Source organism: Aotus nancymaae, unplaced genomic scaffold (genome assembly GCF_030222135.1).
Source record: "Aotus nancymaae isolate 86718 unplaced genomic scaffold, 86718_ANA_hifiasm-v0.15.2.pri h1tg000021l, whole genome shotgun sequence".
NCBI lineage: Eukaryota > Metazoa > Chordata > Mammalia > Primates > Aotidae > Aotus > Aotus nancymaae.
The window spans coordinates 20,737,475-20,762,768 of record NW_026988433.1 but is presented as its reverse complement, the minus strand read 5'-3'; the positions used below and the strand labels follow the sequence as shown (position 1 = coordinate 20,762,768).

The window sequence follows — 25,294 nt, the reverse complement described above, 5'->3', positions numbered from 1 at the left end:
CTCAAATGAGGCCATACTGATTAGCCATTTCCTCTCCTTCCAGGTTATATAGATGCGCTTACGTTGCAGGTTTCATTTGTTGGTTTGGTTTAAATTAAATCCTATTGTGTCAAATTATGCTAGGTGTGAGTTGGGGGGGTTCATGATGCGCATTGTCTTTTGATTTTTTTTGCCTCACTTACTAATATTACAAGTGTTTATAACCCTTGAGGCTGGCCCTATACATAAAGATTTTTATTAATTCCAGTGTTCTTTATCTTCCCTTTATAAGTTTTCAGGGTCGAATTAACTAACTGCATCTTACTAGTGATAAGCAAGTTGCAAATCGCAAAATTGTTACACATATTAAACCTGTAACTGGCAAGCATTTTTTGTAATTGTGAATGCTTTTTGAAAAAAAAAAAAAGCTAGGGAATGAAAGTTTAAAATCTACTAAAGCTCAAGTAGATGGTGGAGTAGCCATTTCAATTTCTAACTATGTATTATTTGAAATAATGTGGAGAAATCTCCAGAGCCATGTAGAAATATATGAAAAAACAGTGTAACTTAAATGACATACATGTCACAGTTGCCTATGTGAAACTAACATAATTATGCATGAGAAGTATCTGTCCTGCATAACATCCACCAATAATAATAATGATAATAATAGTGAAAACTAATGTTTATTAAGTCCTTACTGTCTCCAGCCTCTGTGCTAAATACTGGTTACTATGTTTCCCCAAAAATATTATTCTCATCTGTTTGTTCTTAATAACAGGATAGCATAATTGTAAGTTGTAAATGAAATGATACAGTTTATTTAATAAAAGGATAAAGGAGAAGACCACCTACCTTATCTTCTGTTGCTGATCTAGCTGATAGATGTAGGTGGTGTTTACCTGGTTTCACCTTTGGCAGTTGAAACTACTTTGTTTTTTTTAAGTGACAGGGTGGGCCAGGCTCAGTGGCTCACACCTGTAATCCCAGCACTTTGGGAGGCTGATGCGGGCAGATCACTTGAGGTCAGGAGTTTGAGACCAGCCTGGCCAACGTGGTGAAACCCCATCTCTACTAAAAATGCAAAAATTAGCCAGGCAAGGTGGCACACACCTGTAATCCCAGGTATTTGGGAGGCTGAGGCATGAGAATTGCTTGAACCCAGGAGGCAGAGGTTGCAGTGAGCCGGGATTCAGCCACTGTACTCCAGCCTGGGCGACAGAGTGAGACTCTGTCCCCAAAAACAAAAAAAGAGAGAGAGAGAGAGACAGGGTCTTGCTCTATTGCCCAGGCTGAAGTACACTGGCATGATCATAGCGCACTGTAACCTCGAACTTCTGGGCTCAAGCAATCCTCCCACCTCAGCCTCTGGAGTAGATGAGACTATAGGGGCATGCTACCATGCTCAGCTATTTTAAAAACTTTTTGTAGACATGGGCTGTTGCTATGTTGCCCAGGCTGGTCTTGAACTCCTAGATTCAAGTGATCTTCTCTCCTCTGCCTCTCAAAGCACAAGACTGATAGGCATGCCACCATGCTTGGTCCTAAAAGCTTCTTTTATAATGTTTTCCACATCCTCAGCTTCAACAGGATACTCTGTATAAGTGTTATTTCTGTCAAGTATGCAAAGGTGAGAACATGTTGTTACAACAGGAAATCATCTGTATTCAGAGTCCCACTTTAGAAATTTTTAGAAATATGATGGCCGGGTGTGGTGGCTCATCCCTCTAATCCCAGCACTTTGGGAGGCCAAGGTGGGTGGATCACCGGAAGTCAGGAGTTCGAGACGAGACCAGCATGGCCAACATGGTGAAAAATGTTAAGAAACATTTTTTTTTTTTTTAGAGATGAGGTCTCACTATGTTGCCCAGGCTTGTCTTAAACCCTTGGCCTCTGCCTCAGCCTTTAGAGTAACTATGGCTATAGGCATGTGCCATCACCCAGCTAATTAAAATTTTATTTTTATTTATTTATTTATTTTTAGAGATGAGGTCTTGCTTTGTTGTCCAGACTGTAAGTTAGTTTCAGATATCAACATTTGGTGTTTCCAAATGCATGGGGGGGCACTGGGGCGAGTTTTTGGCTCATATGCATAGGTACCCTAGACATTCACTTTGCAAATTCTTATTAAAATGACTACAGTAGCATACAGATAGGGAAAAATATCATTGTCAGCACTACCGACTGGGTGAGAAGAGACTGTATGCTAAAAACAATAACCATCTTTTTGCCACATAAAGAGCTGGTGGGGCCAGTTTGAAGAGGGCTTTGCCAGCTGCCTTCTGCCTCTTCCTCTTGAGTATGTGGAAGTTGGAGTCATCCTTGACAGCCTCCTGTTGATACTGCCCAGGTCACAGATGTGAAACTGTGTGGATATAGGAGAGAGCAGTGATGGGGCTCACCCCAAGGTTGCTCTTCCTTCCCTTCTGGCTACAAATGTTTAGTAAGGAACTGCTCTGTATTAACCCTTTGCTAGGGGCTGCAGGTACAGTGGCGAAGAATTAGACATGGTCCTACTCCGGAGGCTGAGGTGGGAGGATCGCTTGAGGAGTTGGAGCTGCAGCGAGCCATGATTATGCCACTGCACTCCAGCCTCAGGGACAGAGTGAGAACCTGTCTCTAAAAATCAAAAAAAGAGGCCGGGCATTGTGGCTCACACCTGTAATCCCAGCACTTTGGGAGGCCAAGGTGGGCGGATCACCTGAGGTCAGGAGTTCGAGACCAGCCTGACCAATATGATGAAACCCCATCTCTACTAAAGATAGAAAAATTAGCAGGGTGTGGTGGCACGTGCCTATAATCCCAGCTACTCGGGAGGTTGAGATAGGAGAATTGCTTGAACCTGGGAGGCAGAGGTTGCGGTGAGCTGAGATTGCACCATTGCACTCCAGCCTGGAAAACAAGAGGGAAACGCTGTCTGAAAAAAAAAAAAGCCAAAACAAACAAAAAAACAGAAACAAAAAAGAAATAGACATGTCCTTTGCCCTCGTAGAACTGCCAGTCTAGCCTTCAACCTGACGATTGTAGAAATGTGGGATTAGATGCTATGTTGCTATGTTGAGTGACATCCCTGAGAAGCAGGGGGTGTATTGAGAAGGTAGAATGGGGGATCTGACTGTGGGACTGCTAGAGGGAAAAGCACACGTAAAGGCCGCATGTAGCACATTGGAGGAAACTGGAGAACTGATCAGAGAACCAGAGTCATCTAGGGACCATACCGTGCAGGGCCCCGTTAATATCTGTGACTTTATTCTAAATGTTTTCTTCTGGCTAACATCTAAATTTCTAGTTCCAAAGGTGAAACTCCAAGGGCAGGTTCTGTGCTAAGCATTTTGGATGTATTAATTAATTTCCACCACACAACATTGCTGTGAATTAAGATAGTTTCTAAGCATGGCAAGAAACCCAGAAGTCATAATGGAAAAATCTGATAAATTTAACCATGCCAACATGAACCGTTGTAGGAAAAAAAAATACCACAGACTAAAAAGGGGGGGAAAAAAGAGACAAATATTTGCAACACACACATTAAAGGGTAATTTTCTGGTTATATCAAGAGATCTTATAAATCAGTAAAAAAAAAAAAAAAATCCAATAGGAAATGAGTAATGACAAACTGACAACTCATGGAAAAGGAAAAACAAGTGGCTTGAAGACATGAAAAAGTGCTCAGTCTCACAAAGAAATGCAAACTAACATGATACCATTTTCCATTAATCAGATAGACAAAGATGAAAGAGTTTGGTAATATATGTAGTATTGACACAAGTGAGGGAAAACAGGGGATTTCACACTCTATGGCTGTCCAAACTAGTACCTTATTTTGAGGGCAGTTTGACAATATTTGTCAAAATAAAAATTATATATGGTCGTGTGCCACATGATGGTTCAGTTGATGATGGATGGCATACACAATGGTGGTCGCATAGGAATATAATGGGCCAGGCACAGTGGCTCTCACCTGTAATCTCAGCACTTTGGGAGGCTGAGGTGGGCGGATCACCTGAGGTCAGGAGTTTGAGACAGCCTGGCCAACATGGTGAAACCCCGTTTTTACTAAAAAAATACAAAAAAATTAGTTGGGTGTGGTGGCGGGTGCCTGTAATTTCAGCTCCTCAGGAGACTGAGGCAGGAGAATCACTTGTACCTGGGAGGCGGAGGTTGCAATTGAGCTGAAATTGGGCCACTGCATTCCAGTCTGAATGATGGGGAGAGACTTCGTCTCAAAAAAAAAAAAAAAAAAGTATAATGGGCTGGTGTGGTGGCTCATACCTGTAATCCCAACATTTTGATAGGGCAAGTCAGGAGGATCTTTTTAGCTCAGGAGTTTGAGACCAGTGGGGACAATATAGCAAGACTCCGTCTCAAAAAAAAAAAAAAAAAAGATTATAATGGAGCTGTCCTATATAGATGTACCATTTTAATTTTTTTTTTTTTTTTGAGAAGATGTCTTGCTCTGTCACCCAGGCTGGAGTGTAGTTCCATGATCTGGGCTCACTGAAACCTCCACTTCCTGAGTTCAAGTGATTCTCCTGCTTCAGCCTCCCGAGTAGCTGGGACTACAGGCGTGTGCTACCAAGTCTGGCTAATTTTCGTATATTTAGTAGAGATGGGGTTTCACCATGTTGGCCAGGCTGGTCTTGAACTCCTGACTTCAAGTGATCTGCCCGCCTCAGCCTCCCAAAGTGCTGGATTTATAGGCATGAACCACCACACCTGGTCACCATTTTTAATCTTTTTGATTGTATTTAAACTGTACCTTTTCTATGTATGGATGTGTCTTGATATAGAAATAACATTTTGTTACAGTTACCTACAGTATTCCATACAGTAGCATGCTTTGCAGGTGTGTAGCCCAGGAGCAATAGGTTATATACCATATAACTCAGGCGTGTAGTAGGCTCTGCCATCTAGGTTTGTGTAAGTACGCTCCATGATGTTGGCACAATGACGAAATCACGTAATCATGCATTTCTCAGAACATATTCCTCATGTTAAGCAAGGCATGACTATATCTTGACAAAGCCATTTTATTTCTAAAACTGTAATTTTACAGATTTATTTAAAAAAGTATGTAAAAATGATTGTAAAGGATATATTCTGCTGCATTATTTGTAATAACAAAAACAGAGGATAACATAAATGTCCTATAAGAAGGGTTAGATTATGGCTGGCACATTCATACAATGGGGTATTGTGTAGTCATTAAAAAAAGTTACTAGGTGCAGTAGCTCATGCCTATAATCTCGACATTTTGGGAGGCCAAGTAAGGAGGATTGCTTGAAGCCAGGAGTTTGGGGCCAGCCTGGGCAACATAGCAAGACCCTATCTCTACAGAGGAAAAAAAAATTAGCCAGGTGTGGTGGTGCATGCCTCGATGGTTCCAGCTACTGAGGAGGCTGAGAGGGGATCACTTGTCCCTGGCAGGCTGAGGCTGTAGTGAGCCATGATTGTGCCACTGTACTCCAGCCTGGGAGATAGAGTAAAACACTGTTTAAAAAAAAAACAAAAACACCCTGTAAAATGTCAAGAAGTCCTGGGTGTGGGCCAGTTGTGGTGGCTCACACTTGTAATCCCAATGCTTTGGGAGGCAGAGGCAGGAGTACTGAGGCCAGGAGTTCTGAGACCAGGCTGAGCAAGATAGCAAGACCCCATTTCTACAAAAAATGAAAAAATTGGCTGGGCATTGGGCATAGTGGTGCATTCCTGTAGTCCCAGCTACTCACAAGGCTGAGGTGGGAAGATTGTTTGAGCCTGGGAGGTTGAGGCTGCAGTGAGCCATGATCACACCTCTACACTCCAACCTGCGAAACAGAATGAGACCCTGTCTCAAAACAACAACAAAAAACCCAACAAAGTACTGATAAAGAAAGATCTTCAAGTTGTAGTATGTGAAAAAATCAGAGTGTAAAACAGGAGAATCCCATTTGTGTGTGTGTCAAGTGTGTTTCACACAGGCAGGCACAGAGGGAGTAGTGTGTATATGCACATGCACGTATATGTCAGTGTATATATGTATATATACAAGGCTTGTGGTTTTTTTTTTTTTTTTTTGACAGAGTCTCACTCTTTTGTCCAGACTGGAGTGCAGTGGCACGATCTCGGCTCACTGCAATCTTCACCTCCCAGGTTCAAGCAATTCTTATGCCTCAGACTTCCAAGTAGCTGGGATTACAGGTACACACCACCATGCCCAGTTAATTTTTGTATCTTTAGTAGAGATAGGGTTTCTTCATTTTGCCCCCAGGCTGGTCTGGAACTCCTGGCCTCAAGTGACCCACCTGCCTTTGCCTCCGAAAATGCTGTTGCCCAGGCTGGAGCTCCGTTGCGCAATCACAGCTCACTGCAACCCGACGTCCTAGGCCCAAGCAATCCTTCCACCTCGGCCTCCCAAGTAACTGGGACTACAGCTGTGTGGCATCAATGCCCCGCCAATTTTTAAACTTTTTGTAGAGATGGGTTCTCCCTGTGTTAAACTCCTGACCTCAAGCAGTCCTCCCACCTTAGCCTCCCAAAGTGCTGAGATTACAGGTGTGAGCCACCTCACCCCGCCCTGTACAAAGATCTTCATAAAAACAGTTAATAATAGTATGTTTGAGGTTGCCATCACAGGGGTTAGGTCAAGGATGAATGTAAGAAATTCTTTCAGAATCTATTTTTGAAAAAGAGATGACAGTGGTGACAGTCGGGGAACAGATAAACAGATAGATTATGGGGGCACAGGCTGTATAACCAGTGTTTAAAATGAAGCAGCTGAGCCTGTGGCATTTCATTTAATGCAGACTAATAAAGCAAGAGCCAGAAATTCTTCACTTTCCATTGAAGAGAGCCAAAAATTATTTTCCCTTCAATAGCCTGGTAACTGTAGGATTAAGGTTTTTTTTTTTTTTTTTTTTTTTTTTTTAAATACTACAGTATAGCTACCAGTATAATTTAAAAATAATTAGAATCCTATTAGAATAAGAAACAGGTGTCTGCCTGAAGTAGACAGTAACTGAAGTCACTAAGTGGCAAAAGACAGAAAACAAAAAATTGAAAGTAGAAAACAATCAACAGATATAAGACCAAACATGAACTGTCAGTGATAATGGATTAAGTCCTTCAATTAATGGCTGAGCCAGATGGAATAATAATAATAAACAAAATCCAGGCCGGGCATTTCTGTAATCCCAGCACTTTAGGAAGCCGAGATGGGAGGATCACTTGAGCCCAGGAGTTTGAGACCAGCCTGGGCAACATAGTGGGACCCCTCTATTTTATAAGAATATTTTGAAAAAAGAAAAAAAAAATTTAATTATGTGCTGCTTCAAAAAGACAAATTGGCACAGAATGACAAAGAATAAATGAACATGGGCAAAAGAGATTCAGGTGGTATCAATATCGGCTTAAGTAGTATTCAAGATAAAGAGTATTAAATATTAAGTTAATACTAGAGTAATTGCATATTAATGAAAGGTATAATCCATGGTAGAGAAATTATAGTCAATAATTGTTTTATGTATTCATTAAGGTAACAAGCAAACAAACTTTAATAGTTTTAGTATATGCTTTATAATTCTTTTAAACGCATTAATTCATTAATTCTCACTTTCTGTGAGTTAAACGCTATTATTATCCACATTTTACAGGTGTAAAAATCTAAGCAGAGAGATTAATTAGCTTGCTCAAGAGATGTGGCATTCTGGGATTTGAGACAGTGATGTGGCTCTGTAGGTTGCTTCAATAACCAGGAGATGTTTTAAATCAGATTTGTAAAATGTGTTTTTCAGAAGCATTTTCCTGATACTTTTCCCCTTTCATGGGTTTTAGTCTTGTGGATTGAAAAACACGAATAAGTGCTAGAAGAGCAAAATATCCATCCAGATTTAATAGTATGGCTGTTTTTCTGAGACTTGGCATTTCATTGCTTTTGTATAGAAATGAAGATTTTTTTTCCTTCTTTTTTTGGCTGAGAATAGCACTGAACTCAGTGGGAGAAACTGTAGGTTGTAAGTTGTCCGCCTCTGAATGGAATTGAATTTAAGTTTCTTGGTTTCTAGAGAATGGTTTGTTTAAAGACCCTCAAATTGCAAGTTAGAACTGACTTGAGGTTTTACCATGTAGTGAATTTTTCTTAAAAAGCAATTGAATTGGGAGGCCGAGGCGGGCGGATCACGAGGTCAAGAGATCGAGACCATCCTGGCCAACATGGTGAAACCCCGTCTCTACTAAAAATACAAAAAAATTAGCTGGGCGTGGTGGCGCGCACCTGTGGTCCCAGCTACTCGGGAGGCTGAGGCAGGAGAATTGCTTGAACCCGGGAGGCGGAGGTTGCAGTGAGCCGAGGTTGTGCCACTGCACTCCAGCCTGGCGCCTGGTGACGGAGTGAGACTGTCTCAAAAAAAAAAAAAAAAAAAAAAAAGCAATTGAATTGTTGATGAAAGGTGATGTTAAAATTATTTCAGATTTATCAAATTTTTTTCTTAGTTACACCTGGATTTTGAGTCATGGAAAGCCTTTAAAGTTTACGTATGTGTATCATACATGATGGAAAGAGACTCTGCATATGTGTTTGTGCACACATGTGTGTGAATGTATAGGCAAGGACTGGGGGAAAGAAGAGCTGAGGGAGAGAATGAATGAATGAATGTATGCATGCATATGTGAAGGAACGTGGAAAAGACTACATCATGAAATAAAAAACGGTCATCTCGGCTGGGTGCAGTGGTGTCACCTGTAGTTTCAGCACTTTGGGAGGCCGAGGCGGGTGGATCACGAGATCACGAGTTCGAGACCAGCCTGACCAACATGGTAAAACCCTGTCTCTACTAAAAAATACAAAAATTAGCCGGGTGTGGTGGTGCGCGCCTATAATCCCAGCCACTCAGGAGGCTGAGGCAAGAGAATCGCTTGAACTTGGGAGGCGGCGGTTGCAGTGAGCCGAGATCTCGCCATTGCACTCCAGCCTGGGCGACAGAGTGAGACTCCATCTTAGGGACACCAGATGTACTCCAGAGCTGATTGGAGGCGCCGTGACTGCTCGGCGCCTGCGCAGTGAAGCGCCCCCCCAACAAGCCACGCGCATGCGTGCAGGCCCAGCGCCCAAGGTGTGGCTAATTTTTTTTTTTTTTTTTAATAGAGGTGGGGTTTCGCCATGTTGGCCAGTCTGATCTCGAACTCCTGACCCCAAGTGATCCACCTGCCTTGGTCTCCCAAAGTGCTGGGATTACAGGCGTGAGCCGCTGCGCCCCACCCACATTTAGATTTTTAATCTATTTACAATTTATTCTTTTTTTTTTTTTTTTTTTTGAGACGGAGTTTCGCCCTTATTACCCAGGCTTGAGTGCAATGGAGCGATCTCGGCTCACCGCAACCTCCGTCTCCTGGGTTCAGGCAATTCTCCTGCCTCAGCCTCCTGAGCAGCTGGGATTACAGGCATGCGCCACCATGCCCAGCTAATTTTTTGTATTTTTAGTAGAGACGGGGTTTCACCATGTTGACCAGGATGGTCTCGATCTCCTGACCTCGTGATCCACCCGCCTCGGCCTCCCAAAGTGTTGGGATTACAGGCGTGAGCCACCGCGCCCGGCCTCTTTTTTTTTTTTTTTTTTTTTTGAGATGGAGTCGCGCTCTGTTGCCCAGACTGGAGTGCAGTGGCATGATCTCAGCTCACTGCAACCTCTGCTTCCCGGATTCAGGCGATTCTCCTGCCTCAGCCTTCGCAGTAGCTGAGATTACAGGCATGCGCCACCACGCCCAGGTAGTTTTCCTACTTTTATTAGCGACGGAGTTTTACCATGTTGGTCAGGCTTGTCTCAAACTCCTGACCTCAGGTGATCCACTCACCTTGGCCTCCTAAAGTGCTGGGATTACAGGCGTGAGCCACCGTCCCCGGCCTAGAATTTATTCTGATATATGGTTCTAACCACTTGGTTAGGGTAAATTATTTCCTAAATGTGGTATTGGATTCTGTTTATATTTTGTTTAGAAATTCTGCTTCAGCCGGGCGCGGTGGCTCACGCCTGTAATCCCAGCACCTTGAGAGACCGAGGTGGGTAGATCACAAAGTCAGGAGTTGGAGACCAGCCTGGCCAATATGGTGAAACCCCCGTCTCTACTAAAAATACAAAAATTCGCGGGGCGTGGTGGCCGCACCTGTAGTTCCAGCTACTTGGGAGACTGAGGCAGGAGAATCACTTGAACCTGGGAGGCGGAGGTTGCAGTGAGCCGAGATCATGCCACTGTACTCCAGCCTGGGCGACAGAGTGAGACTCTGTCTCAAAAAAAAAAAACAAAAGAAAGTCATTACTTTGTAAAAGGAAGTTGGAAGTTTTCCTTTCTTTTTAGTACTTGGGAGTAATTTTAAGAATTGGGACTCTTTGGTCTTTGAAGGTTTAGTAGAATTCCATTGGGAAACCATCTGGGCCTGATGATTTTCTGTGCTGTAGTTCCTTAATTGTTTTCTCTATTTTTTCTTATTTTTAATCAGGTAGCCCCTCAACCAGAATAGGTTCAGAGAGGCTCCCTCTGTTGTTGTTGTTTTTTTTTTTTTTAAACAGATTGGTCTAAGTTTTCTTACTCTAATGGATTAATTTTTGTAGACTGCATTTCCCTGAAAAATTACACATTTGTTCTAGATTTTCTGATTTATTTCCAGAACTTTTTAGTCTTTCCCCCTGGAATCATGCCCCTTTCCATAAACAGGGCTCTGATGTACCAGAAGTATTTTCACACTTCGGGTGGACTTTCTGTTTCTGGAGGTGGTTTTAGAGCAATTTCAGGCCTGCTACTAGCTACCCTATTCTCTACACCATGCTGTTTTTCTCAAAATGCTCTTGTTTTGCATAAAGGCTTGGAGTAGGAGGATGAGCAGTCACTCACTGATATTTGGTATATTTTCTTTTTTTACTTACAGGTAACCCTGGAAGTTTGGGCATTCTTTTGAGGGTGTGGTTTTCATGTCGTTTTGTTTATTGTTTTCTTGTATGTGTTTTTTAGAGACAGGGTCTCACTCTTGTCCTGGCTGGAGTGCAGTGGCGTCTTGATCATAGCTCACTGCATCTTCAAGCTACTGGGATTAGGTGACCTTGCCGCCTCAGTCTTCTGAGTAGCTGTAACTACAGGAGCATGCCACCATCCCTGGCTAATTTTTTTATTTTTTATTTTTTGAGATGAAGTCTTGCTCTGTTGCCCAGACTGGAGTATAGTGGTGCAATCTCTGCTCACTGAAACTTCAGCCTCCTGAGCAGCTGAGACCACAGGTGCACCCCACCACACTTGGCTAATTTTAGTATTTTTTTCCTATTTTTTGAGATGAAGTCTTGCTCTTGTCGCCCAGGCTGGAGCGGCGTGATCTTGGCTCACTGCAATCTCCGGCTTCTGGGTTTAAGCAATTCTCCTGTCTCAGCCTCCCAAGTAGCTGGGACTACAGGCGAGCGCCACCACGCCCAGTGTTAGCTGGGATGGTCTCAATCTTTCGACCTCTTGATCCACCCGCCTCGGCCTCCCAAAGTGCTGGGATTACACTTTCCATTTTATAGGACTTAACAGAGAGGTTACATAACTAGCCCAGGGTCACAGAGAGCTGGAATTCAGACCAAGACAACCTGGCACCAGAGTCTAAACCCTACCCTTAAGGGTTTGCCACCATGTGTTAGTGATTCCCAGCCTGTCATTTGGGGAAGGGATTGTCCTTTTTTTTTTTTTTTTGAGACGGAGTTTCGCTCTTGTTACCCAGGCTGGAGTGCAATGGCGCGATCTCGGCTCACCGCAACCTCCGCTTCCTGGGTTCAGGCAATTCTCCTGCCTCAGCCTCCTGAGTAACTGGGATTACAGGCACGCACCACCATGCCCAGCTAATTTTTTGTATTTTTAGTAGAGACGAGGTTTCACCATGTTGACCAGGATGGTCTCGATCTCTTGACCTCGTGATCCACCTGCCTCAGCCTCTCAAAGTGCTGGGATTACAGGCGTGAGCCACCACGCCTGGCAGGATTGTCCTTTTTTTAAGAAAAAAAGAAAAAAATATATATATTTTGAGATGGAGTCTCACTCTGTTGCCCTAGCTGGAGTGTGGTGGCCAATCTTTTTTTTTTTTTTTTTTTTAAAAAAAGGACAGACCATAAACCCAATATTCTGAAAGATTTGGTCTCCAAACCTGTATTATATAATAATTAGTTTTTCCATTTTTTTTTCCTCTTGGTAGAAGGCACATATGCCACTCAGTTTCTAACTGCCACACCCAATTAACATAATTGTTTTGCAGCCAAAAGCAAAAGAGAGTTGACATTTTAATTCCCTTATGTAGGTAGACAAACTGAAGCTTAATGTAAGAGTTTTACTATACCTTTTTGAAAAATTATAAATAGCTAGAAGCCCATTGTCATTACTTTTGATTTCTTAGAGCTCTGGGCATCTATGTGGGAACCACAGATCAAAGAAGCTGCAAGGAAGGGTTTTTTTTTTTTTTTTTTTAAACTGAATAGTTTAACCATACTGAATGCAAAGTATTGGATGTTAGAATAACAGGCATCACATAAATTGAGGTTGACATTTTCCTGGGTGATATTCTGTCTCAATTTTTTTTTTTTTTGAGATAGAGTCTACTCTGTCACCCAGGCTGGAATGCAGTGGCATGATCTCTGCTCACTGCCACCTCTGCCTCCTGGGTTCAAGCAATTCTCTTCCTCCCGAGTAGCTGGGATTACAGGTGCCTGCCATCACGCCCAGCTAATTTTTGTATTTTTAATAGAGATAGAGTTTCACCATCTTGCCCAGGCTGGTCTTGAACTCCTGACTTCGTGATTCACCTGCCTTGGCATCACAAAGTGCTGGGATTACAGGCATGAGCCACCATGCCTGGCCTTTTTTATTTTTATTTTTTTTTAAGGCAGAGTCTCGCTCTGTCACCTAGGCTGAAGTGCAGTGGCGTGATCTCGTCTCATTGCAACCTCCACCTCCTGGGTTCAAGCGATTCTCCTACCTCAGCCTCCTGAGTAGCTGGGATTACTGTGTGCCGCCACACCCGGGCAATTTTTGTATTTTTAGTAGAGACCGGGTTTCGCCATGTTGTTCAAGCTGGTCTCAAACTTCTCACCTTAGGTAGTCCGCCCATCTCGGCCTCCCAAAGTGCTGGGATTACAAGCATGAGCCCCTGTGCCTAAACTTAATCTTCTGACAGGCTTTCAGAGAGAGTAAAAACCAAATGAATATTTCATTATTTTGGTCTGAGCCTTAACAATTTTTCTTTAAGACAGCTAATCAGAATGATACCAAGATTCCTCCCCCAAATGCCAATAAGGTGTTATAGAAAAAAATTAAAAATAGGTTGGGCATGGTGGCTCATGCCTGTAATCCCAGCACTTTGGGAGGCTGAGGTGGGCAGATCACCTGAGGTTAAGAATTCAAGACCAGCCGGGCGCGGTGGCTCATGCCTGTAATCCCAGCACTTTGGGAGGCTGAGGCGGGTGGATCACGAGGTCAAGAGATGGAGACCATCATGGTCAACATGATTAGTTATTGTCGAAACAGTCTTATATTGGCTGGGTGCAGTGGCTTATGCCTGTGGTCCCAGCACTTTGGGAGGCCAAGGTGGGCAGATCACTTGAGACCAGGAGTTCGAGAGCAGCCTGGCCAACACGGTGAAAACTGTTTCTATTAAAGATACAAAAATTAGCTGGGAATGGTGGCACATTCCTGTAATCCCAACTACTTGAGAGGCTGAGGTGGGAGGTCGAGGTTGCAGTGAGCCAAGATTGCTTCACTGCATTCCAGCCTGGATGACAGAGCAAGACTGCCTCAAAAAAAAAAATCTTATATTTATTATGAAAATTATGATGGTGTTAGTATCTAATATTTACTGCTTACTATGTAACAGAAGCTTTGGGGACTAGTAGGTACCTCAGATTTCACATGTACCAAGTTTAATATTTGATTTTCCTCTACCCACCTTTTCTGCATCTCATACACAGTACCTTCAATCTTCTAGTTTCCTTGGCCCAAAACCCTTGCCTTGGAGTTAAAATTGTTCCATTCTTTCTTTTCCGTTTTGTATGTAATCCATTCACAAATCCTGTTGGCTACTTTTTTTCTTTTTTTTTTTTTGGAGATACGGTGTTGCTCTGTCATCCAGGCTGGAATGCAGTGGCGTGATCATGGCTCACTGTAACTTTGACCTCCTGGGTTGAAGTGATCCTTCTGCCTCAGCCTCCTGAGTAGCTGGGATTACAGGCATGCGCCACCATACCCGGCTAATTTTGTATTTTTAGTAGAGACGAGTTTCTCGATGTTGGTCAGGCTGGTCTCAAACTGCCCACCTCAGGTGATCTGCCCGCCTCAGCCTCTCAAAATGCTGGGAATACAGGCGTGAGCCACTGCCCCTGGCCTGTAATTTATTTATTCTTATTCCATGTGCTCAGTCTTGTGGCCGCGTGGTCTGTTTTCTTGGGCCTGGTCCCATTAGTGCACCGTCTTAATACTCCAGCCCTAGTCCCTCTGATCGTGTCTGCAGCCCCACCTACTGTGCTAGCAGAATCCCAGGTCCCTACCAAGGGAAAGGCAGGAAAGAGGCATTGACAAAGGAGAAGAAGGGGAAGGGACAGGGAAGGTCTTGATTTGTATTTTTTAAAGCTATTCTGCTCATAATGTGTCTTAGCTCTGTTGATGTGGAAAGTAGTGCTGACAGAGTGTCATGTTTTTTATTATTCTTTCTTTTTAAGATGGTTTCACCCAAATATCACTGGTGTGGAGGCAGAAAACCTACTATTGACAAGAGGAGTTGATGGCAGTTTTTTGGCAAGGCCTAGTAAAAGTAACCCTGGAGACTTCACACTTTCCGTTAGGTAAGTTGGAATTACAAGAGAGAATCCTGTGAGTATTTTCCAGGTAGGAAGTGATAAAACCATGCTTGGACAGCTTGTTGCCTGCATTTGGAGTTTGAAGGCCTTCTCTCAGCCCTGGGCTGCCTTCCAGCTTGGGGAGTGGCCTCCTGGACATTCAGCAGAAGGGGAATAAGTGGGACCTTTCTTCTCCCACTGAGACCTCATGGAAGGTGAGTTGGAGCAGGTCATAGAAGTTCTTAAGCCCTCCAGTACTTGAGCATTGTTCCACACATCTTGAACCTGGTTTCTGCATTTTTTCCCCCTCCTGTTGATTTCTTTTAAAATTTTATTTCTTTTTAATTTTTTAAATAGAGACGGGATCTTCCAATGTTGGCCAGGTTGTTCTTGAACTCCTGGCCTCAAGCAATTCTTCTGCCTTGGCCTCCCAAAACGTTAGCCTGGCCTTCTTTTTTTGAGACAAGCTCTTGCTCTCTTGTCCAGGCTGGAGTGCAGCGATGCGATCACAGCTTACTGTAGCCTTGAACTCCTGGGCTCAAGTGATCCTCCTGTCTCAGCCTCCTGGGTAGCTGGGACTCCAGGCTTGTGCCACCATGCCCAGCATTTTTAAAAAATATTTTTCTGTATAGATGAGGTCTCATTGTATTACCCAGTCTGATCTTTAACTCTTAGCCTCAAGTGACCCTCCTGCCTCAGCCTCCCAAAGTGTTGGGATTACAGGTGTGAGCCACCACAATCAGACTCTGTTGATTTCTTAGAAAAATATTTTTTAGGCTGGGCGCGGTGGCTCATGCCTGTAATCCCAGCACTTTGGGAGGCCGAGGCAGGTGGATCACAAGGTCAAGAGATCGAGACCATCCTGGCCAACATGGTAAAACCCCATCTTTACTAAAAATACAAAAATTAGCCAGGCGTTTGGCATGCTCCTGTTGTCCCAGCTACTCAGGAGGCTGAGGTGGAAGAATCGCTTGAACCCGGGAGGCAGAGGTTGTTGTGAGCCGAGACTGTGCCACTGTGCTCCAGCTTGGTGACAGAGCAAGACTCCATCTCAAAAAAAAGAAAAAAATTTTTTTTTTTTTTTTTTTTTTTTTTTTTTTTTTTGAGACGGAGTCTCGCTCTTGTTACCCAGGCTGGAGTGCAATGGCGCGATCTCGGCTCACCGCAACCTCTGCCTCCTGGGTTCAGGCAATTCTCCTGCCTCAGCCTCCTGAGTAGCTGGGATTACAGGCACGCGCCACCGTGCCCAGCTAATTTGTTTTTTTGTATTAATAGAGACGGGGTTTCACCATGTTGACCAGGATGGTCTCGATCTCTTGACCTCGTGATCCACCCGCCTCGGCCTCCCAAAGTGCTGGGATTACAGGCTTGAGCCACCGCGCCCGGCCTTTTTTTTTTTTTTTTTTTTTTTTTTTTTTGAGACGGAGTTTCGCTCTTGTTACCCAGGCTGGAGTGCAATGGCGCGATCTCGGCTCACCGCAACCTCCGCCTCCTGGGTTCAGGCAATTCTCCTGCCTCAGCCTCCTGAGTAGCTGGGATTACAGGCACACGCCACCATGCCCAGCTAATTTTTTTGTATCTTTAGTAGAGACGGGGTTTCACCATGTTGACCAGGATGGTCTCGATCTGTTGACCTCGTGATCCACCCGCCTCGGCCTCCCAAAGTGCTGGGATTACAGGCTTGAGCCACCGCGCCCGGCGAAAAAAATTTTTAAAGGTTTCTTCAGCTTGCTTTCCTTTATCAACAAGTAAAACATGACTGAGGAAGTTGTGGTCCCCTTTGTTTCCCTGCCCAGGCCCATTTCCCTCCCTGTTTCCACAGAGGAAACCACCAAGAGGTTGGCATATATTCTTCATGAACATGTTTTTATAGTTGTATACTGCATGTGTACTGTGTATGAACAATATAAAGTTGGTCTGTGTGTTTTAAAAACTCATATACATGGATTTATTATCTATGTATCATTTTGCAACTTAAATTTTTTTGGAGCTCTATGCTGGTTGATACAGATCTAATTTTTTTTTTTTTTTTTTTTTTTTTTGAGACAGAGTTTTGCTCTTTTTGCCCAGGCTGGAGTGCAATGGTGTGATCTTGGCTCGCTGAAACCTCTACCTCCTGGGTTCAAGTGATTCTCCTGCCTCAGCCTCCCAAGTAGCTGGGATTACAGATGCACGCCACCACACCCAGCTAAATTTTATATTTTTAGTAGAGATGGGGTTTCATCATGTTGACCAGGCTGGTCTTGAACTCCTGACGACCTCAAACGATCTGCCTGGCTTGGCCTCTCAAAGTGCTGGGATTACAGGCATGAGCCACCACCCCCGGCCTTTGTTTTTTTTTGTCACTTCACAATTCTTTTATGACTGACATCCTTCTTTTTCTTGTTTATCATTCTTTTTCTTTTCTTTTTTTTTTTTGAGATAGTCTTGCTCTGCTGCCCAGGCAGGAGAGTGGTGGTGCAATCTTGGCTCACTGCAACCTCTGCCTCCTGAGTTCAAGTGATTTTTGTAACTCAGCCACCTAAGTAGCTGGGATTACAGGAGTACACCACTACGCCCAGTTAATTTTTGTATTTTTAGTAGAGATGTGGTTTCTCCATGTTGTCCAGGCTGATCTCAAACTCCTGGTCTCAAGGAATCTGCCTGCCTCAGCCTCCCAAAGTGCTGGGATTATAGGCATGAGCCACCATGTCCGGCCCTGTTTCTTTTTACAAAAATAAGCAAATATATATTTTTCTTGCTATTTTACTTTTATTTTTACACATCAAGTAGAACATTAAATATATTTCTTTGTAATTTTTTTCACTTACCGAAATTTTTTAATGCTCTCTCTCATCTTTTTAATCAGCTGCATAGCACTCTATTGGGCGAACATTTCGTAACTTCTGTATACAATCACCAGCAGGTAGCGATTTAGTTGTGTCCAATATTTTTAAATGATATGTAATGCCTCAATGACTATAGTAACCTTTTGCATATGTTGTTTTGTGCTTTTGGGATAACAGTACCTCATGTTGGAAACTGTGTCATTACATGTGTCTTTAAAATGATTTTTTAAAATATGGTCATATATAGTATCTTAAATGTACAGTGAGATGAGGCTTTTGTTTTTTTGTTTACATTATGATGGGGTCTTGCTATGTTGCCAGGCTGGAGTGCAGTGTCTATTCCTAGATGTGATCATAGGGTATTATAGCCTTGAACTCCTAGCCTTAAGCAATCCTCTTGCCTCGTTCTTTTTTTTTTTTTAAACAAATTAATTTTTTTTTTTTGAGACAATATCTTGATATGTTACCCAGGCTGGCCTTAAATCCTGGGCTCAAGTGATCCTCCAACCTCAGTCTTCCAAGTAGCTGTGACTAGAGGTGTATGCCATCACACCCAGCAAGTGAAATTAGGTGTTTTTTTTTTTTTTAAGACAGAGTTTCACTTTGTCACCCAGACTGGAGTGAAGTGGCGCTGTCTCAGCTCACTGCAGTCTCTGCCTCCCGGGTTCAAGTGAGTCTCATTCTGTAGCCTCCTGAGTGGCTGGGACTACAGGCATGCGCCACCACACCTGGCTAATTTTATATTTTTAGTAGAGACAGGGTTTTGCCATGTTGCTCAGGCAGGTCTCGAACTCCTGAACTCAGGCAGTCAGCCTACCTCAGCCTCCCAAAGTGCTAGGATTACAGGTGTGAGCGACTATGTCTGGCCTAAAATGAGTTCTGATAAATGTATTTATTCATGTTACCAACACCCTAATCAAAATATATAATATTTCCATCACCATGGAGAGTTCCTCTGTGTTCCTTTCCAGTCTTCTTCAGTCCAAGAGGCACCCATTCTTCTCATTTCTATCCCCATAGACTAGTTTTGCTTATATGTTACATAAATGAATACAAATAGTGTATATTTTTTCGTGTCTGGTTGCTTTTCCTAAACATAATGCTTTTGAGATTCATCCATGTATGTGTCATTGAATTTTGTTTTTTTTTTTTTTTTGAGATGGAGTTTTGCTATTGTTGCCCAGGCTGGAGTGCAGTAGTGTGTTCTCAGCTCACTGCAAACTCTGCCTCCTGGGTTCAAGTGATTCTCCTGCCTCAGCCTCCCGAGTATCTGGAATTACTGGCATGTGCCACCACCCATAGGTAATTTTGTGTTTTTAGTAGAGACAGGGTTTTTCCATGTTGATCAGGCTGGTCTCGAACTCCTGACCTCTGGTGATCCTCCCGCCTTGGCTTCCCAAAGTGCTGGGATTACAGGTGTGAGTCTCTGTGCTTCGCCTTTTTTTTTTTTGAGATGGAGTCTTGCTCTGTTGCCCAGGCTGGAGTGTAGTGGCATGATCTCTGATCACGACAACCTTCACCTCCTGAGTTCAAGCGATTCTCCTGCCTCAGCCTCCCCAGTAGCTGGGATTACAGATGCATGCCATCATGCCTGGCTAATTTTTTTATTTTTAGTAGGGGCGGGGTTTCACTTTGTTGGCCAGGCTGATCTTGAACTCCTGACCTCAGCTGATCTGCTCACCTCAGCCTCCCAAAGTGCTGGGATTACAGGCATGAGCCACCAGCCCAGCCTTCAATGTTTTTTTTTAATTGCTGCATTAGTATTCAATTTTATGAATACTAATGCAGCAATTTTTGCAATGCATAGTATTCTATTGTATAAATACTAATGTAGCACTATACATTTATGATTAAAAAACAATATTTTTTTCTATTATGAATAAAGTGACAGTATTTTTGTACAAGTTTTTTTTTTTTTTTTTTTTTTTTGAGACAGAGTCTCACTCTGTCGCCCAGGCTGGAGCATGGTAGCACAATCTCGGCTTACTACAACCTTCGCCTTCGGGGTGTGTGGCTAATTTTTGTATTTTTAATAGAGATGGGCTTTCGCCATGTTGGCCAGGCTGGTCTTGAATACCTGACCGTGTGATCCACTCACCTCTGCCTCCCAAAGTGCTAGGGTTACAGACATGAGCCACCGTGCTTGGCCTGTACAAGTGTTTTGGTAGCTATACGGTTTTGCTTCTTTTGGGCAAAATACTTAGGGGTGGATTTGTTGCATTACAAAGTAAGTGTATGTTTAATTTTGACTTTAATTATACATGACTTTGATCAGTTAATGCTGAGAACAGTTATTGTCACTTAATATCTGCAATCTGATAGGCCAGTCATTCAAAATAGAAGATATACAAGGTAAAGAAAGTAATAAAGACCTTTGTGTTGAGTTGGTTGACATTGTGGTTATTTCACCCATTGTATTTCTTACAGGGAATGGGTAAATTCGTTCCTTGGGTTTCTTTCAACATTTAGGGGAAATCTGACATGGAACATGAGATCTGATTTTACTGGTGTAACTCTTTATTTGTTCCCTTGCCTCCCCTTCCAATGGACTATTTTAGAAGAAATGGAGCTGTCACCCACATCAAGATTCAGAACACTGGTGATTACTATGACCTGTATGGAGGGGAGAAGTTTGCCACTTTGGCTGAGTTGGTCCAGTATTACATGGAACATCATGGGCAATTAAAAGAGAAGAATGGAGATGTTATTGAGCTTAAATATCCTCTGAACTGTGCAGATCCTACCTCTGAAAGGTCAGTAACATTTTAGTGACCACAAAGTCTGCTCCTTATGACTCTCTGACTCCAAGGCTTGTGACTGGTTTTTGAGCTGTAATCTTTAAAGAATTAGTAAAGTAAGACTGGTAACATCAAATTATTCTCAGAGTACCTTTTTTTTTTTTTTTTTGCAAAAACTTCAATTTGTGTTACTTACACTTATCCTATAGGGGTCGCATGCTATTCCTGCATTTAAATGGTACATGTCTGAGTTTTAAGACTTACTGAACTTCAGTGGATAATCTTTGAGAGTTATTAGAGGAAAACAAATGATACTGGAGACACAAAAATAGCAGCAGTTCTCTGTGGTGGCTTTTGACCAGTTATTCAGCAATGTCACCAACAGATGTCAGTTTAAGCTCAGAAGTAGAAAAGCAGAGAACTGAGGATCAGCTTTTTCATCAGTTCTTTTAATGTTACATCCACAATTATGTGAGAATGACCGTGCTGAGAGAGAATTGTGTTATTTTAGAGGTCTTTCCCCCTGTGTTGGAACTAGGCTGATGGAAGCATGGACTTGGCTTATTTATTAATTGTATTCATTTTGTACATTCCCAATCTTCTCTCTGACTTGGTGCAAATTCAGAATCTCTTAATTAGTTTGTATATTTTGTGTCTTCAGGTATGATTTTTCAGCTTACACCTTTATGTCAAAATGCTATTATGTGCTGATAATTTGTTTCTGTAGCTACCACTGTAGCTTCAGGCAAAAGGCTATCTGTGCAGTTTACTTCTAAATTTTGCTGTTTTTATTTGAGTGTGGAAGAAAAGTAACTCAAAGTTTATTCCTTTGATGATGAACCATTAACACCACCTGCCATGATAGTGTTTGCTTTCTGACCAAGATCCTGAGGGAAAAAGCCACTTTATTAATAGGACTATGTTAAAATGTTTCCCGTAGTAACATGGAGCAGGATTGTCTGAAAGTCTGTCCTTGGATGGCCTTGGATGCCTACATCAGGATTGTCTGATATGCTGGTTAAAATGCAGATTCCTGGGCCTCATTCAGACTTAAGTGTATTGATATTGCTGGTTGGAGCAATATGTTTACTCCAAGTCATTTTTACTCCAAGTCTTATGTGCATTTCACAGTTTGAGATGATCACCCAGATATAGTCCAAAGACACTGGAGGCTGTTGTAGTATAGGTTGTATACATGGAAAAGGTTGGAATGCTTGAATTAATTTATAATGAAGATGCTTTTTGAGTGTTCATGTGCCAAAGCAAGGACAAACATTCAAAATGTCTCTATTACAATTTTTTCTTTCTTTCTTTTTTTTTTTTGAGATGGAGTCTCACTCTGTCACCCAGGCTGGAGTGCAGTGGTGCAATCTTGGCTCACTACAACCTCTGCCTTCTGGTTCAAATGATTCTGTTGCCTCCGCCTCCTGAGTAGCTGGGCCTACAGGCACATGCCACCATGCCTGGTTAATTTTTGTGTTTTAGTAGAGACAGGGTTTTGTCATGTTGGCCAGGGAGGTCTCGAACTCCTGACTTCAGGTGATCTGCCCACCGCAGCCTCTCAAAGTGCTGAGATAATAGGTGTGAGCCACCGCGCCTGCCTCTATTATAACTTTTTATCATAACTTCTTTATTTTGACTTTTAAAAAAGTATTTATTTATTTATTTTGAGATGGAGTATCGCTCTTGTCGCCCAAGCTGGAGTGCAATGGCACCATCTCGGCTCACTGCAACCTCCGCCTCCTGAGTTCAAGTGATTCTTCTGCTTCAGCCTCCTGCGTAGCTGGGATTACAGGCACACTCAGATAATTTTGCATTTTTAGCAGAGATGGGTTTCACCATGTTGGTCAGGCTGGTCTCGAACTTCTGACCTCAGATGATCCACTCACTTCGGCTTTCCGAGTGCTGGGATTAACAGGCATGAGCCATCGTGTCCAGCTGCCTTTTTTTTGAGACAGGGTCTTGCTTGTCACCCAAGCTGGAGTGTAGTGGCATGATCATAGCTCTCTGCAGCCTCGACTTCCTGGACTCAAGTGTTCCTCCTGCCTCAGCCTTCTGTGTAGCTGAGATTATAGGCACATACCACTGTGCCAGGCTAATTGTTAATTTTTTCTTAGAGACAAGGATTTCACTATGTTGTCCAGACTGCTCCTGAATTCCTGGCCTCAAGCGATCCTTCTGCCTTGGCCTTCCAAAGTGTTGGGATTACAGGCATAAGCCACCGTGCCTGGCTTATAACTTCTTTAAATGGCTGTGATTAAATAGTTTAGTCCTTTTAAGATTGGGCAATGGACGAATGGCAAATTGCATTTTTAAAAGAGGAGTGATTTTATTTTATTTTATTTTATTTATTTATTTTTTTAAGACGGAGTTTCGCTCTTGTTACCCAGACTGGAGTGCAATGGCACAATCTCGGCTCACCGCAACCTCCGCCTCCTGGGTTCAGGCAATTCTCCTGCCTCAGCCTCCTGAGTAGCTGGGATTACAGGCACGCGCCACCATGCCCAGCTAATTTTTTGTATTTTTAGTAGAGACGGGGTTTCATCATGTTGACCAGGATGGTCTCGATCTCTTGACCTCGTGATCCACCCGCCTCGGCCTCCCAAAGTGTTGGGATTACAGGCGTGAGCCACTGTGCCCGGCAAGAGGAGTGATTTTAAAGAAAACAGGAAAGATCGGGGGCATTTGTCTGTAAAGGACTGTGGACTCACTTAAGTTTAGTGGTCATTTTTTTTTTCTTTTTACTGTAAAATCTGTTCTGTAACATTAGTGGTCATTGTTACCATCTTTGCGGTTTTTCCTGCCTGCATGGGATGCCCATTTTCTGTCTCAGGTGGGATTGATCAATCCCTTGGAGGAATGTGTCTATTTTTTAATTGTGTTTAGGAGAGCTGACTATATATAGTAGTTTTGTGAAAGAACAACATGAACCCACAGCAGAACTAAATTCTTTTTTATTTTTAAAAAAATTTAGGTGGTTTCATGGACACCTCTCTGGGAAAGAAGCAGAGAAATTATTAACTGAAAAAGGAAAGCATGGTAGCTTTCTTGTACGAGAGAGCCAGAGCCACCCTGGAGATTTTGTTCTCTCTGTGCGCACCGGTGATGACAAAGGGGAGAGCAATGACGGCAAGTCTAAAGTGACCCATGTCATGATTCGCTGTCAGGTACATCTCAGTTGAACTATGAGTCTGGCAAGATGTTGTCTTTGGGTGATTTTTCTGCTGGAAGAAGACAGACACCATTACATTCAAAGTCAAATTGTCTTTTTAAAAACACTTCTTTCTTTCTTTTTTTGAAACAGGGTCTTGCTCTGTCACCTAGAGATGGGGTTTCACCCCGTTGGGTATGGTGCCCCAAATCTTTGGGTGATTTTTCTGCTGGAAGAGGACAGACACCATTATACTTAAAGTCAGATTTTCTTTCTTTCTTTTCCTTCCTGCCTTCCTTCTTTCCTTTTTTCTTTTTTCTCTTTCTTTGTTTCTTTGTTTCTCTCTCTCTCTTTCTCTCATTCATTCATTCATTCATTCATTATTTACTGACTTATTCATTTGAGACTGGGTCTTCCTCTGTCACCCAGGCTGGAGTGCAGTGATATGGTCATGGCTAACTGCAGCCTCAACCTCCCTGGGCTCAGTTGATCTTCCTTCAGCTTCTTGAGTAGCTGGGGCTACAGGTGTGTGTCATCATGCTCAGCTAGTGTTTGTATTTTTTGTAGAGATGGTGTTTTCACCATATTGCCTAGAGTGGTCTTGAACTAGGGCTCAAGGGGCCTGCTCACTTCAACCTCCCAAAGTGTTAGGATTACAGGTGCGAGCTACTGTGCCTGGTTCAAAGTCAGATTTTCTTTGCTCACTTAGTCAAGGTTGTCTATGCTTTTATTTTACTTTAGTATATTAGTATAGTTACCATATTAGCATATTTACTATTATACTTATGATACTAGTATATTGAGTATATTTACGCTTTTAGTATATTTATATACACACACCACAGTTTTTATTATTTATCTTTTGTTTTGAGTTGGAGTCTAACTCTGTTGCCCAGGCTGAAGTGCAGTTGGCTCACTGCAACCTCTGCCTCTTGGGCCCAGGCAATCCTTGTGCCTCAGCCTCCTGAGTAGCTGGGATTACAGGTACCCACCACTGTGCCTGGCTAATTTTTGTGTTTTTAGTGGAGATGGGGTTTCACCATGTTGGCCAGGTTGATCTTGAACTCCTGACCTCAAGTGATCTGCCCACCTTGGCCTCCCAAAGTGCTGGGATTATAGGCATGAGTCACTGCATCCAGCCTATTGTCTGTTTTTTGATGGACATTTAAGTTGTCTCCATATGCTGGCTATTGTGAATAATGCTGCAGTGAACATGAGAATGCTTGAAAACACTAATGTAACATAAGGGTAACAAATAATAAATGTCATCTGTTTAACTTGAAAGGAACTGAAATACGATGTTGGTGGAGGAGAACGGTTTGATTCTTTGACAGATCTTGTGGAACATTACAAGAAGAATCCTATGGTGGAAACATTGGGTACAGTACTACAACTCAAGCAGGTGAGTGGATAGGAAAGCTCAAGCTTTCTCCTTAAAAACTTAAACAAAATCCTAATAGAGAATTTTGCAAACATACAGAGGTAGACAGAGTAGTGTCATCAGCTTCCATGTACCCATCACAGCTTCAACTCATGATCAACTCTTTTTTTTTTTTTTTGCGACAGAGTCTCACTCTGTCACCCAGTCTGGAGTGTGCAGTGATACAGTCTTGGCTCACTGCAACCTCTGCTTCCTGGGTTCAAGTGATTCTCCTGCCTCAGTCTCCTGAGTAGCTGGGACTACGGGCACCCGCCACCATGCCTGGCTAATTTTTGCATTTTTAATAGAAATTGGGTTTCACCATGTTGGCCAGACTGGTCTTGAATTCCTGACCTCGGGTGATC

At 42.8% G+C, this 25,294-nt stretch overlaps 1 protein-coding gene across 4 annotated transcripts in view; it reads left to right on the top strand.

Annotated features, from left to right (window-relative positions):
* The window catches only part of PTPN11 (protein tyrosine phosphatase non-receptor type 11), a 95,537-nt gene that overhangs the window by 8,732 nt on the left and 61,511 nt on the right, over positions 1-25,294 (top strand). For 2 of the 4 annotated variants that reach the window (XM_012469033.3, XM_064379803.1), the window contains exons 2-5: positions 14,676-14,798; positions 20,179-20,373; positions 23,333-23,525; positions 24,795-24,911. In XM_012469033.3, the coding sequence (XP_012324456.2) occupies positions 14,676-14,798; positions 20,179-20,373; positions 23,333-23,525; positions 24,795-24,911 (628 nt within the window). The remainder of the gene's footprint in view (positions 1-14,675; positions 14,799-20,178; positions 20,374-23,332; positions 23,526-24,794; positions 24,912-25,294) is intronic. The other 2 variants (XM_064379805.1, XM_064379804.1) reach the window with 1 other exon arrangement.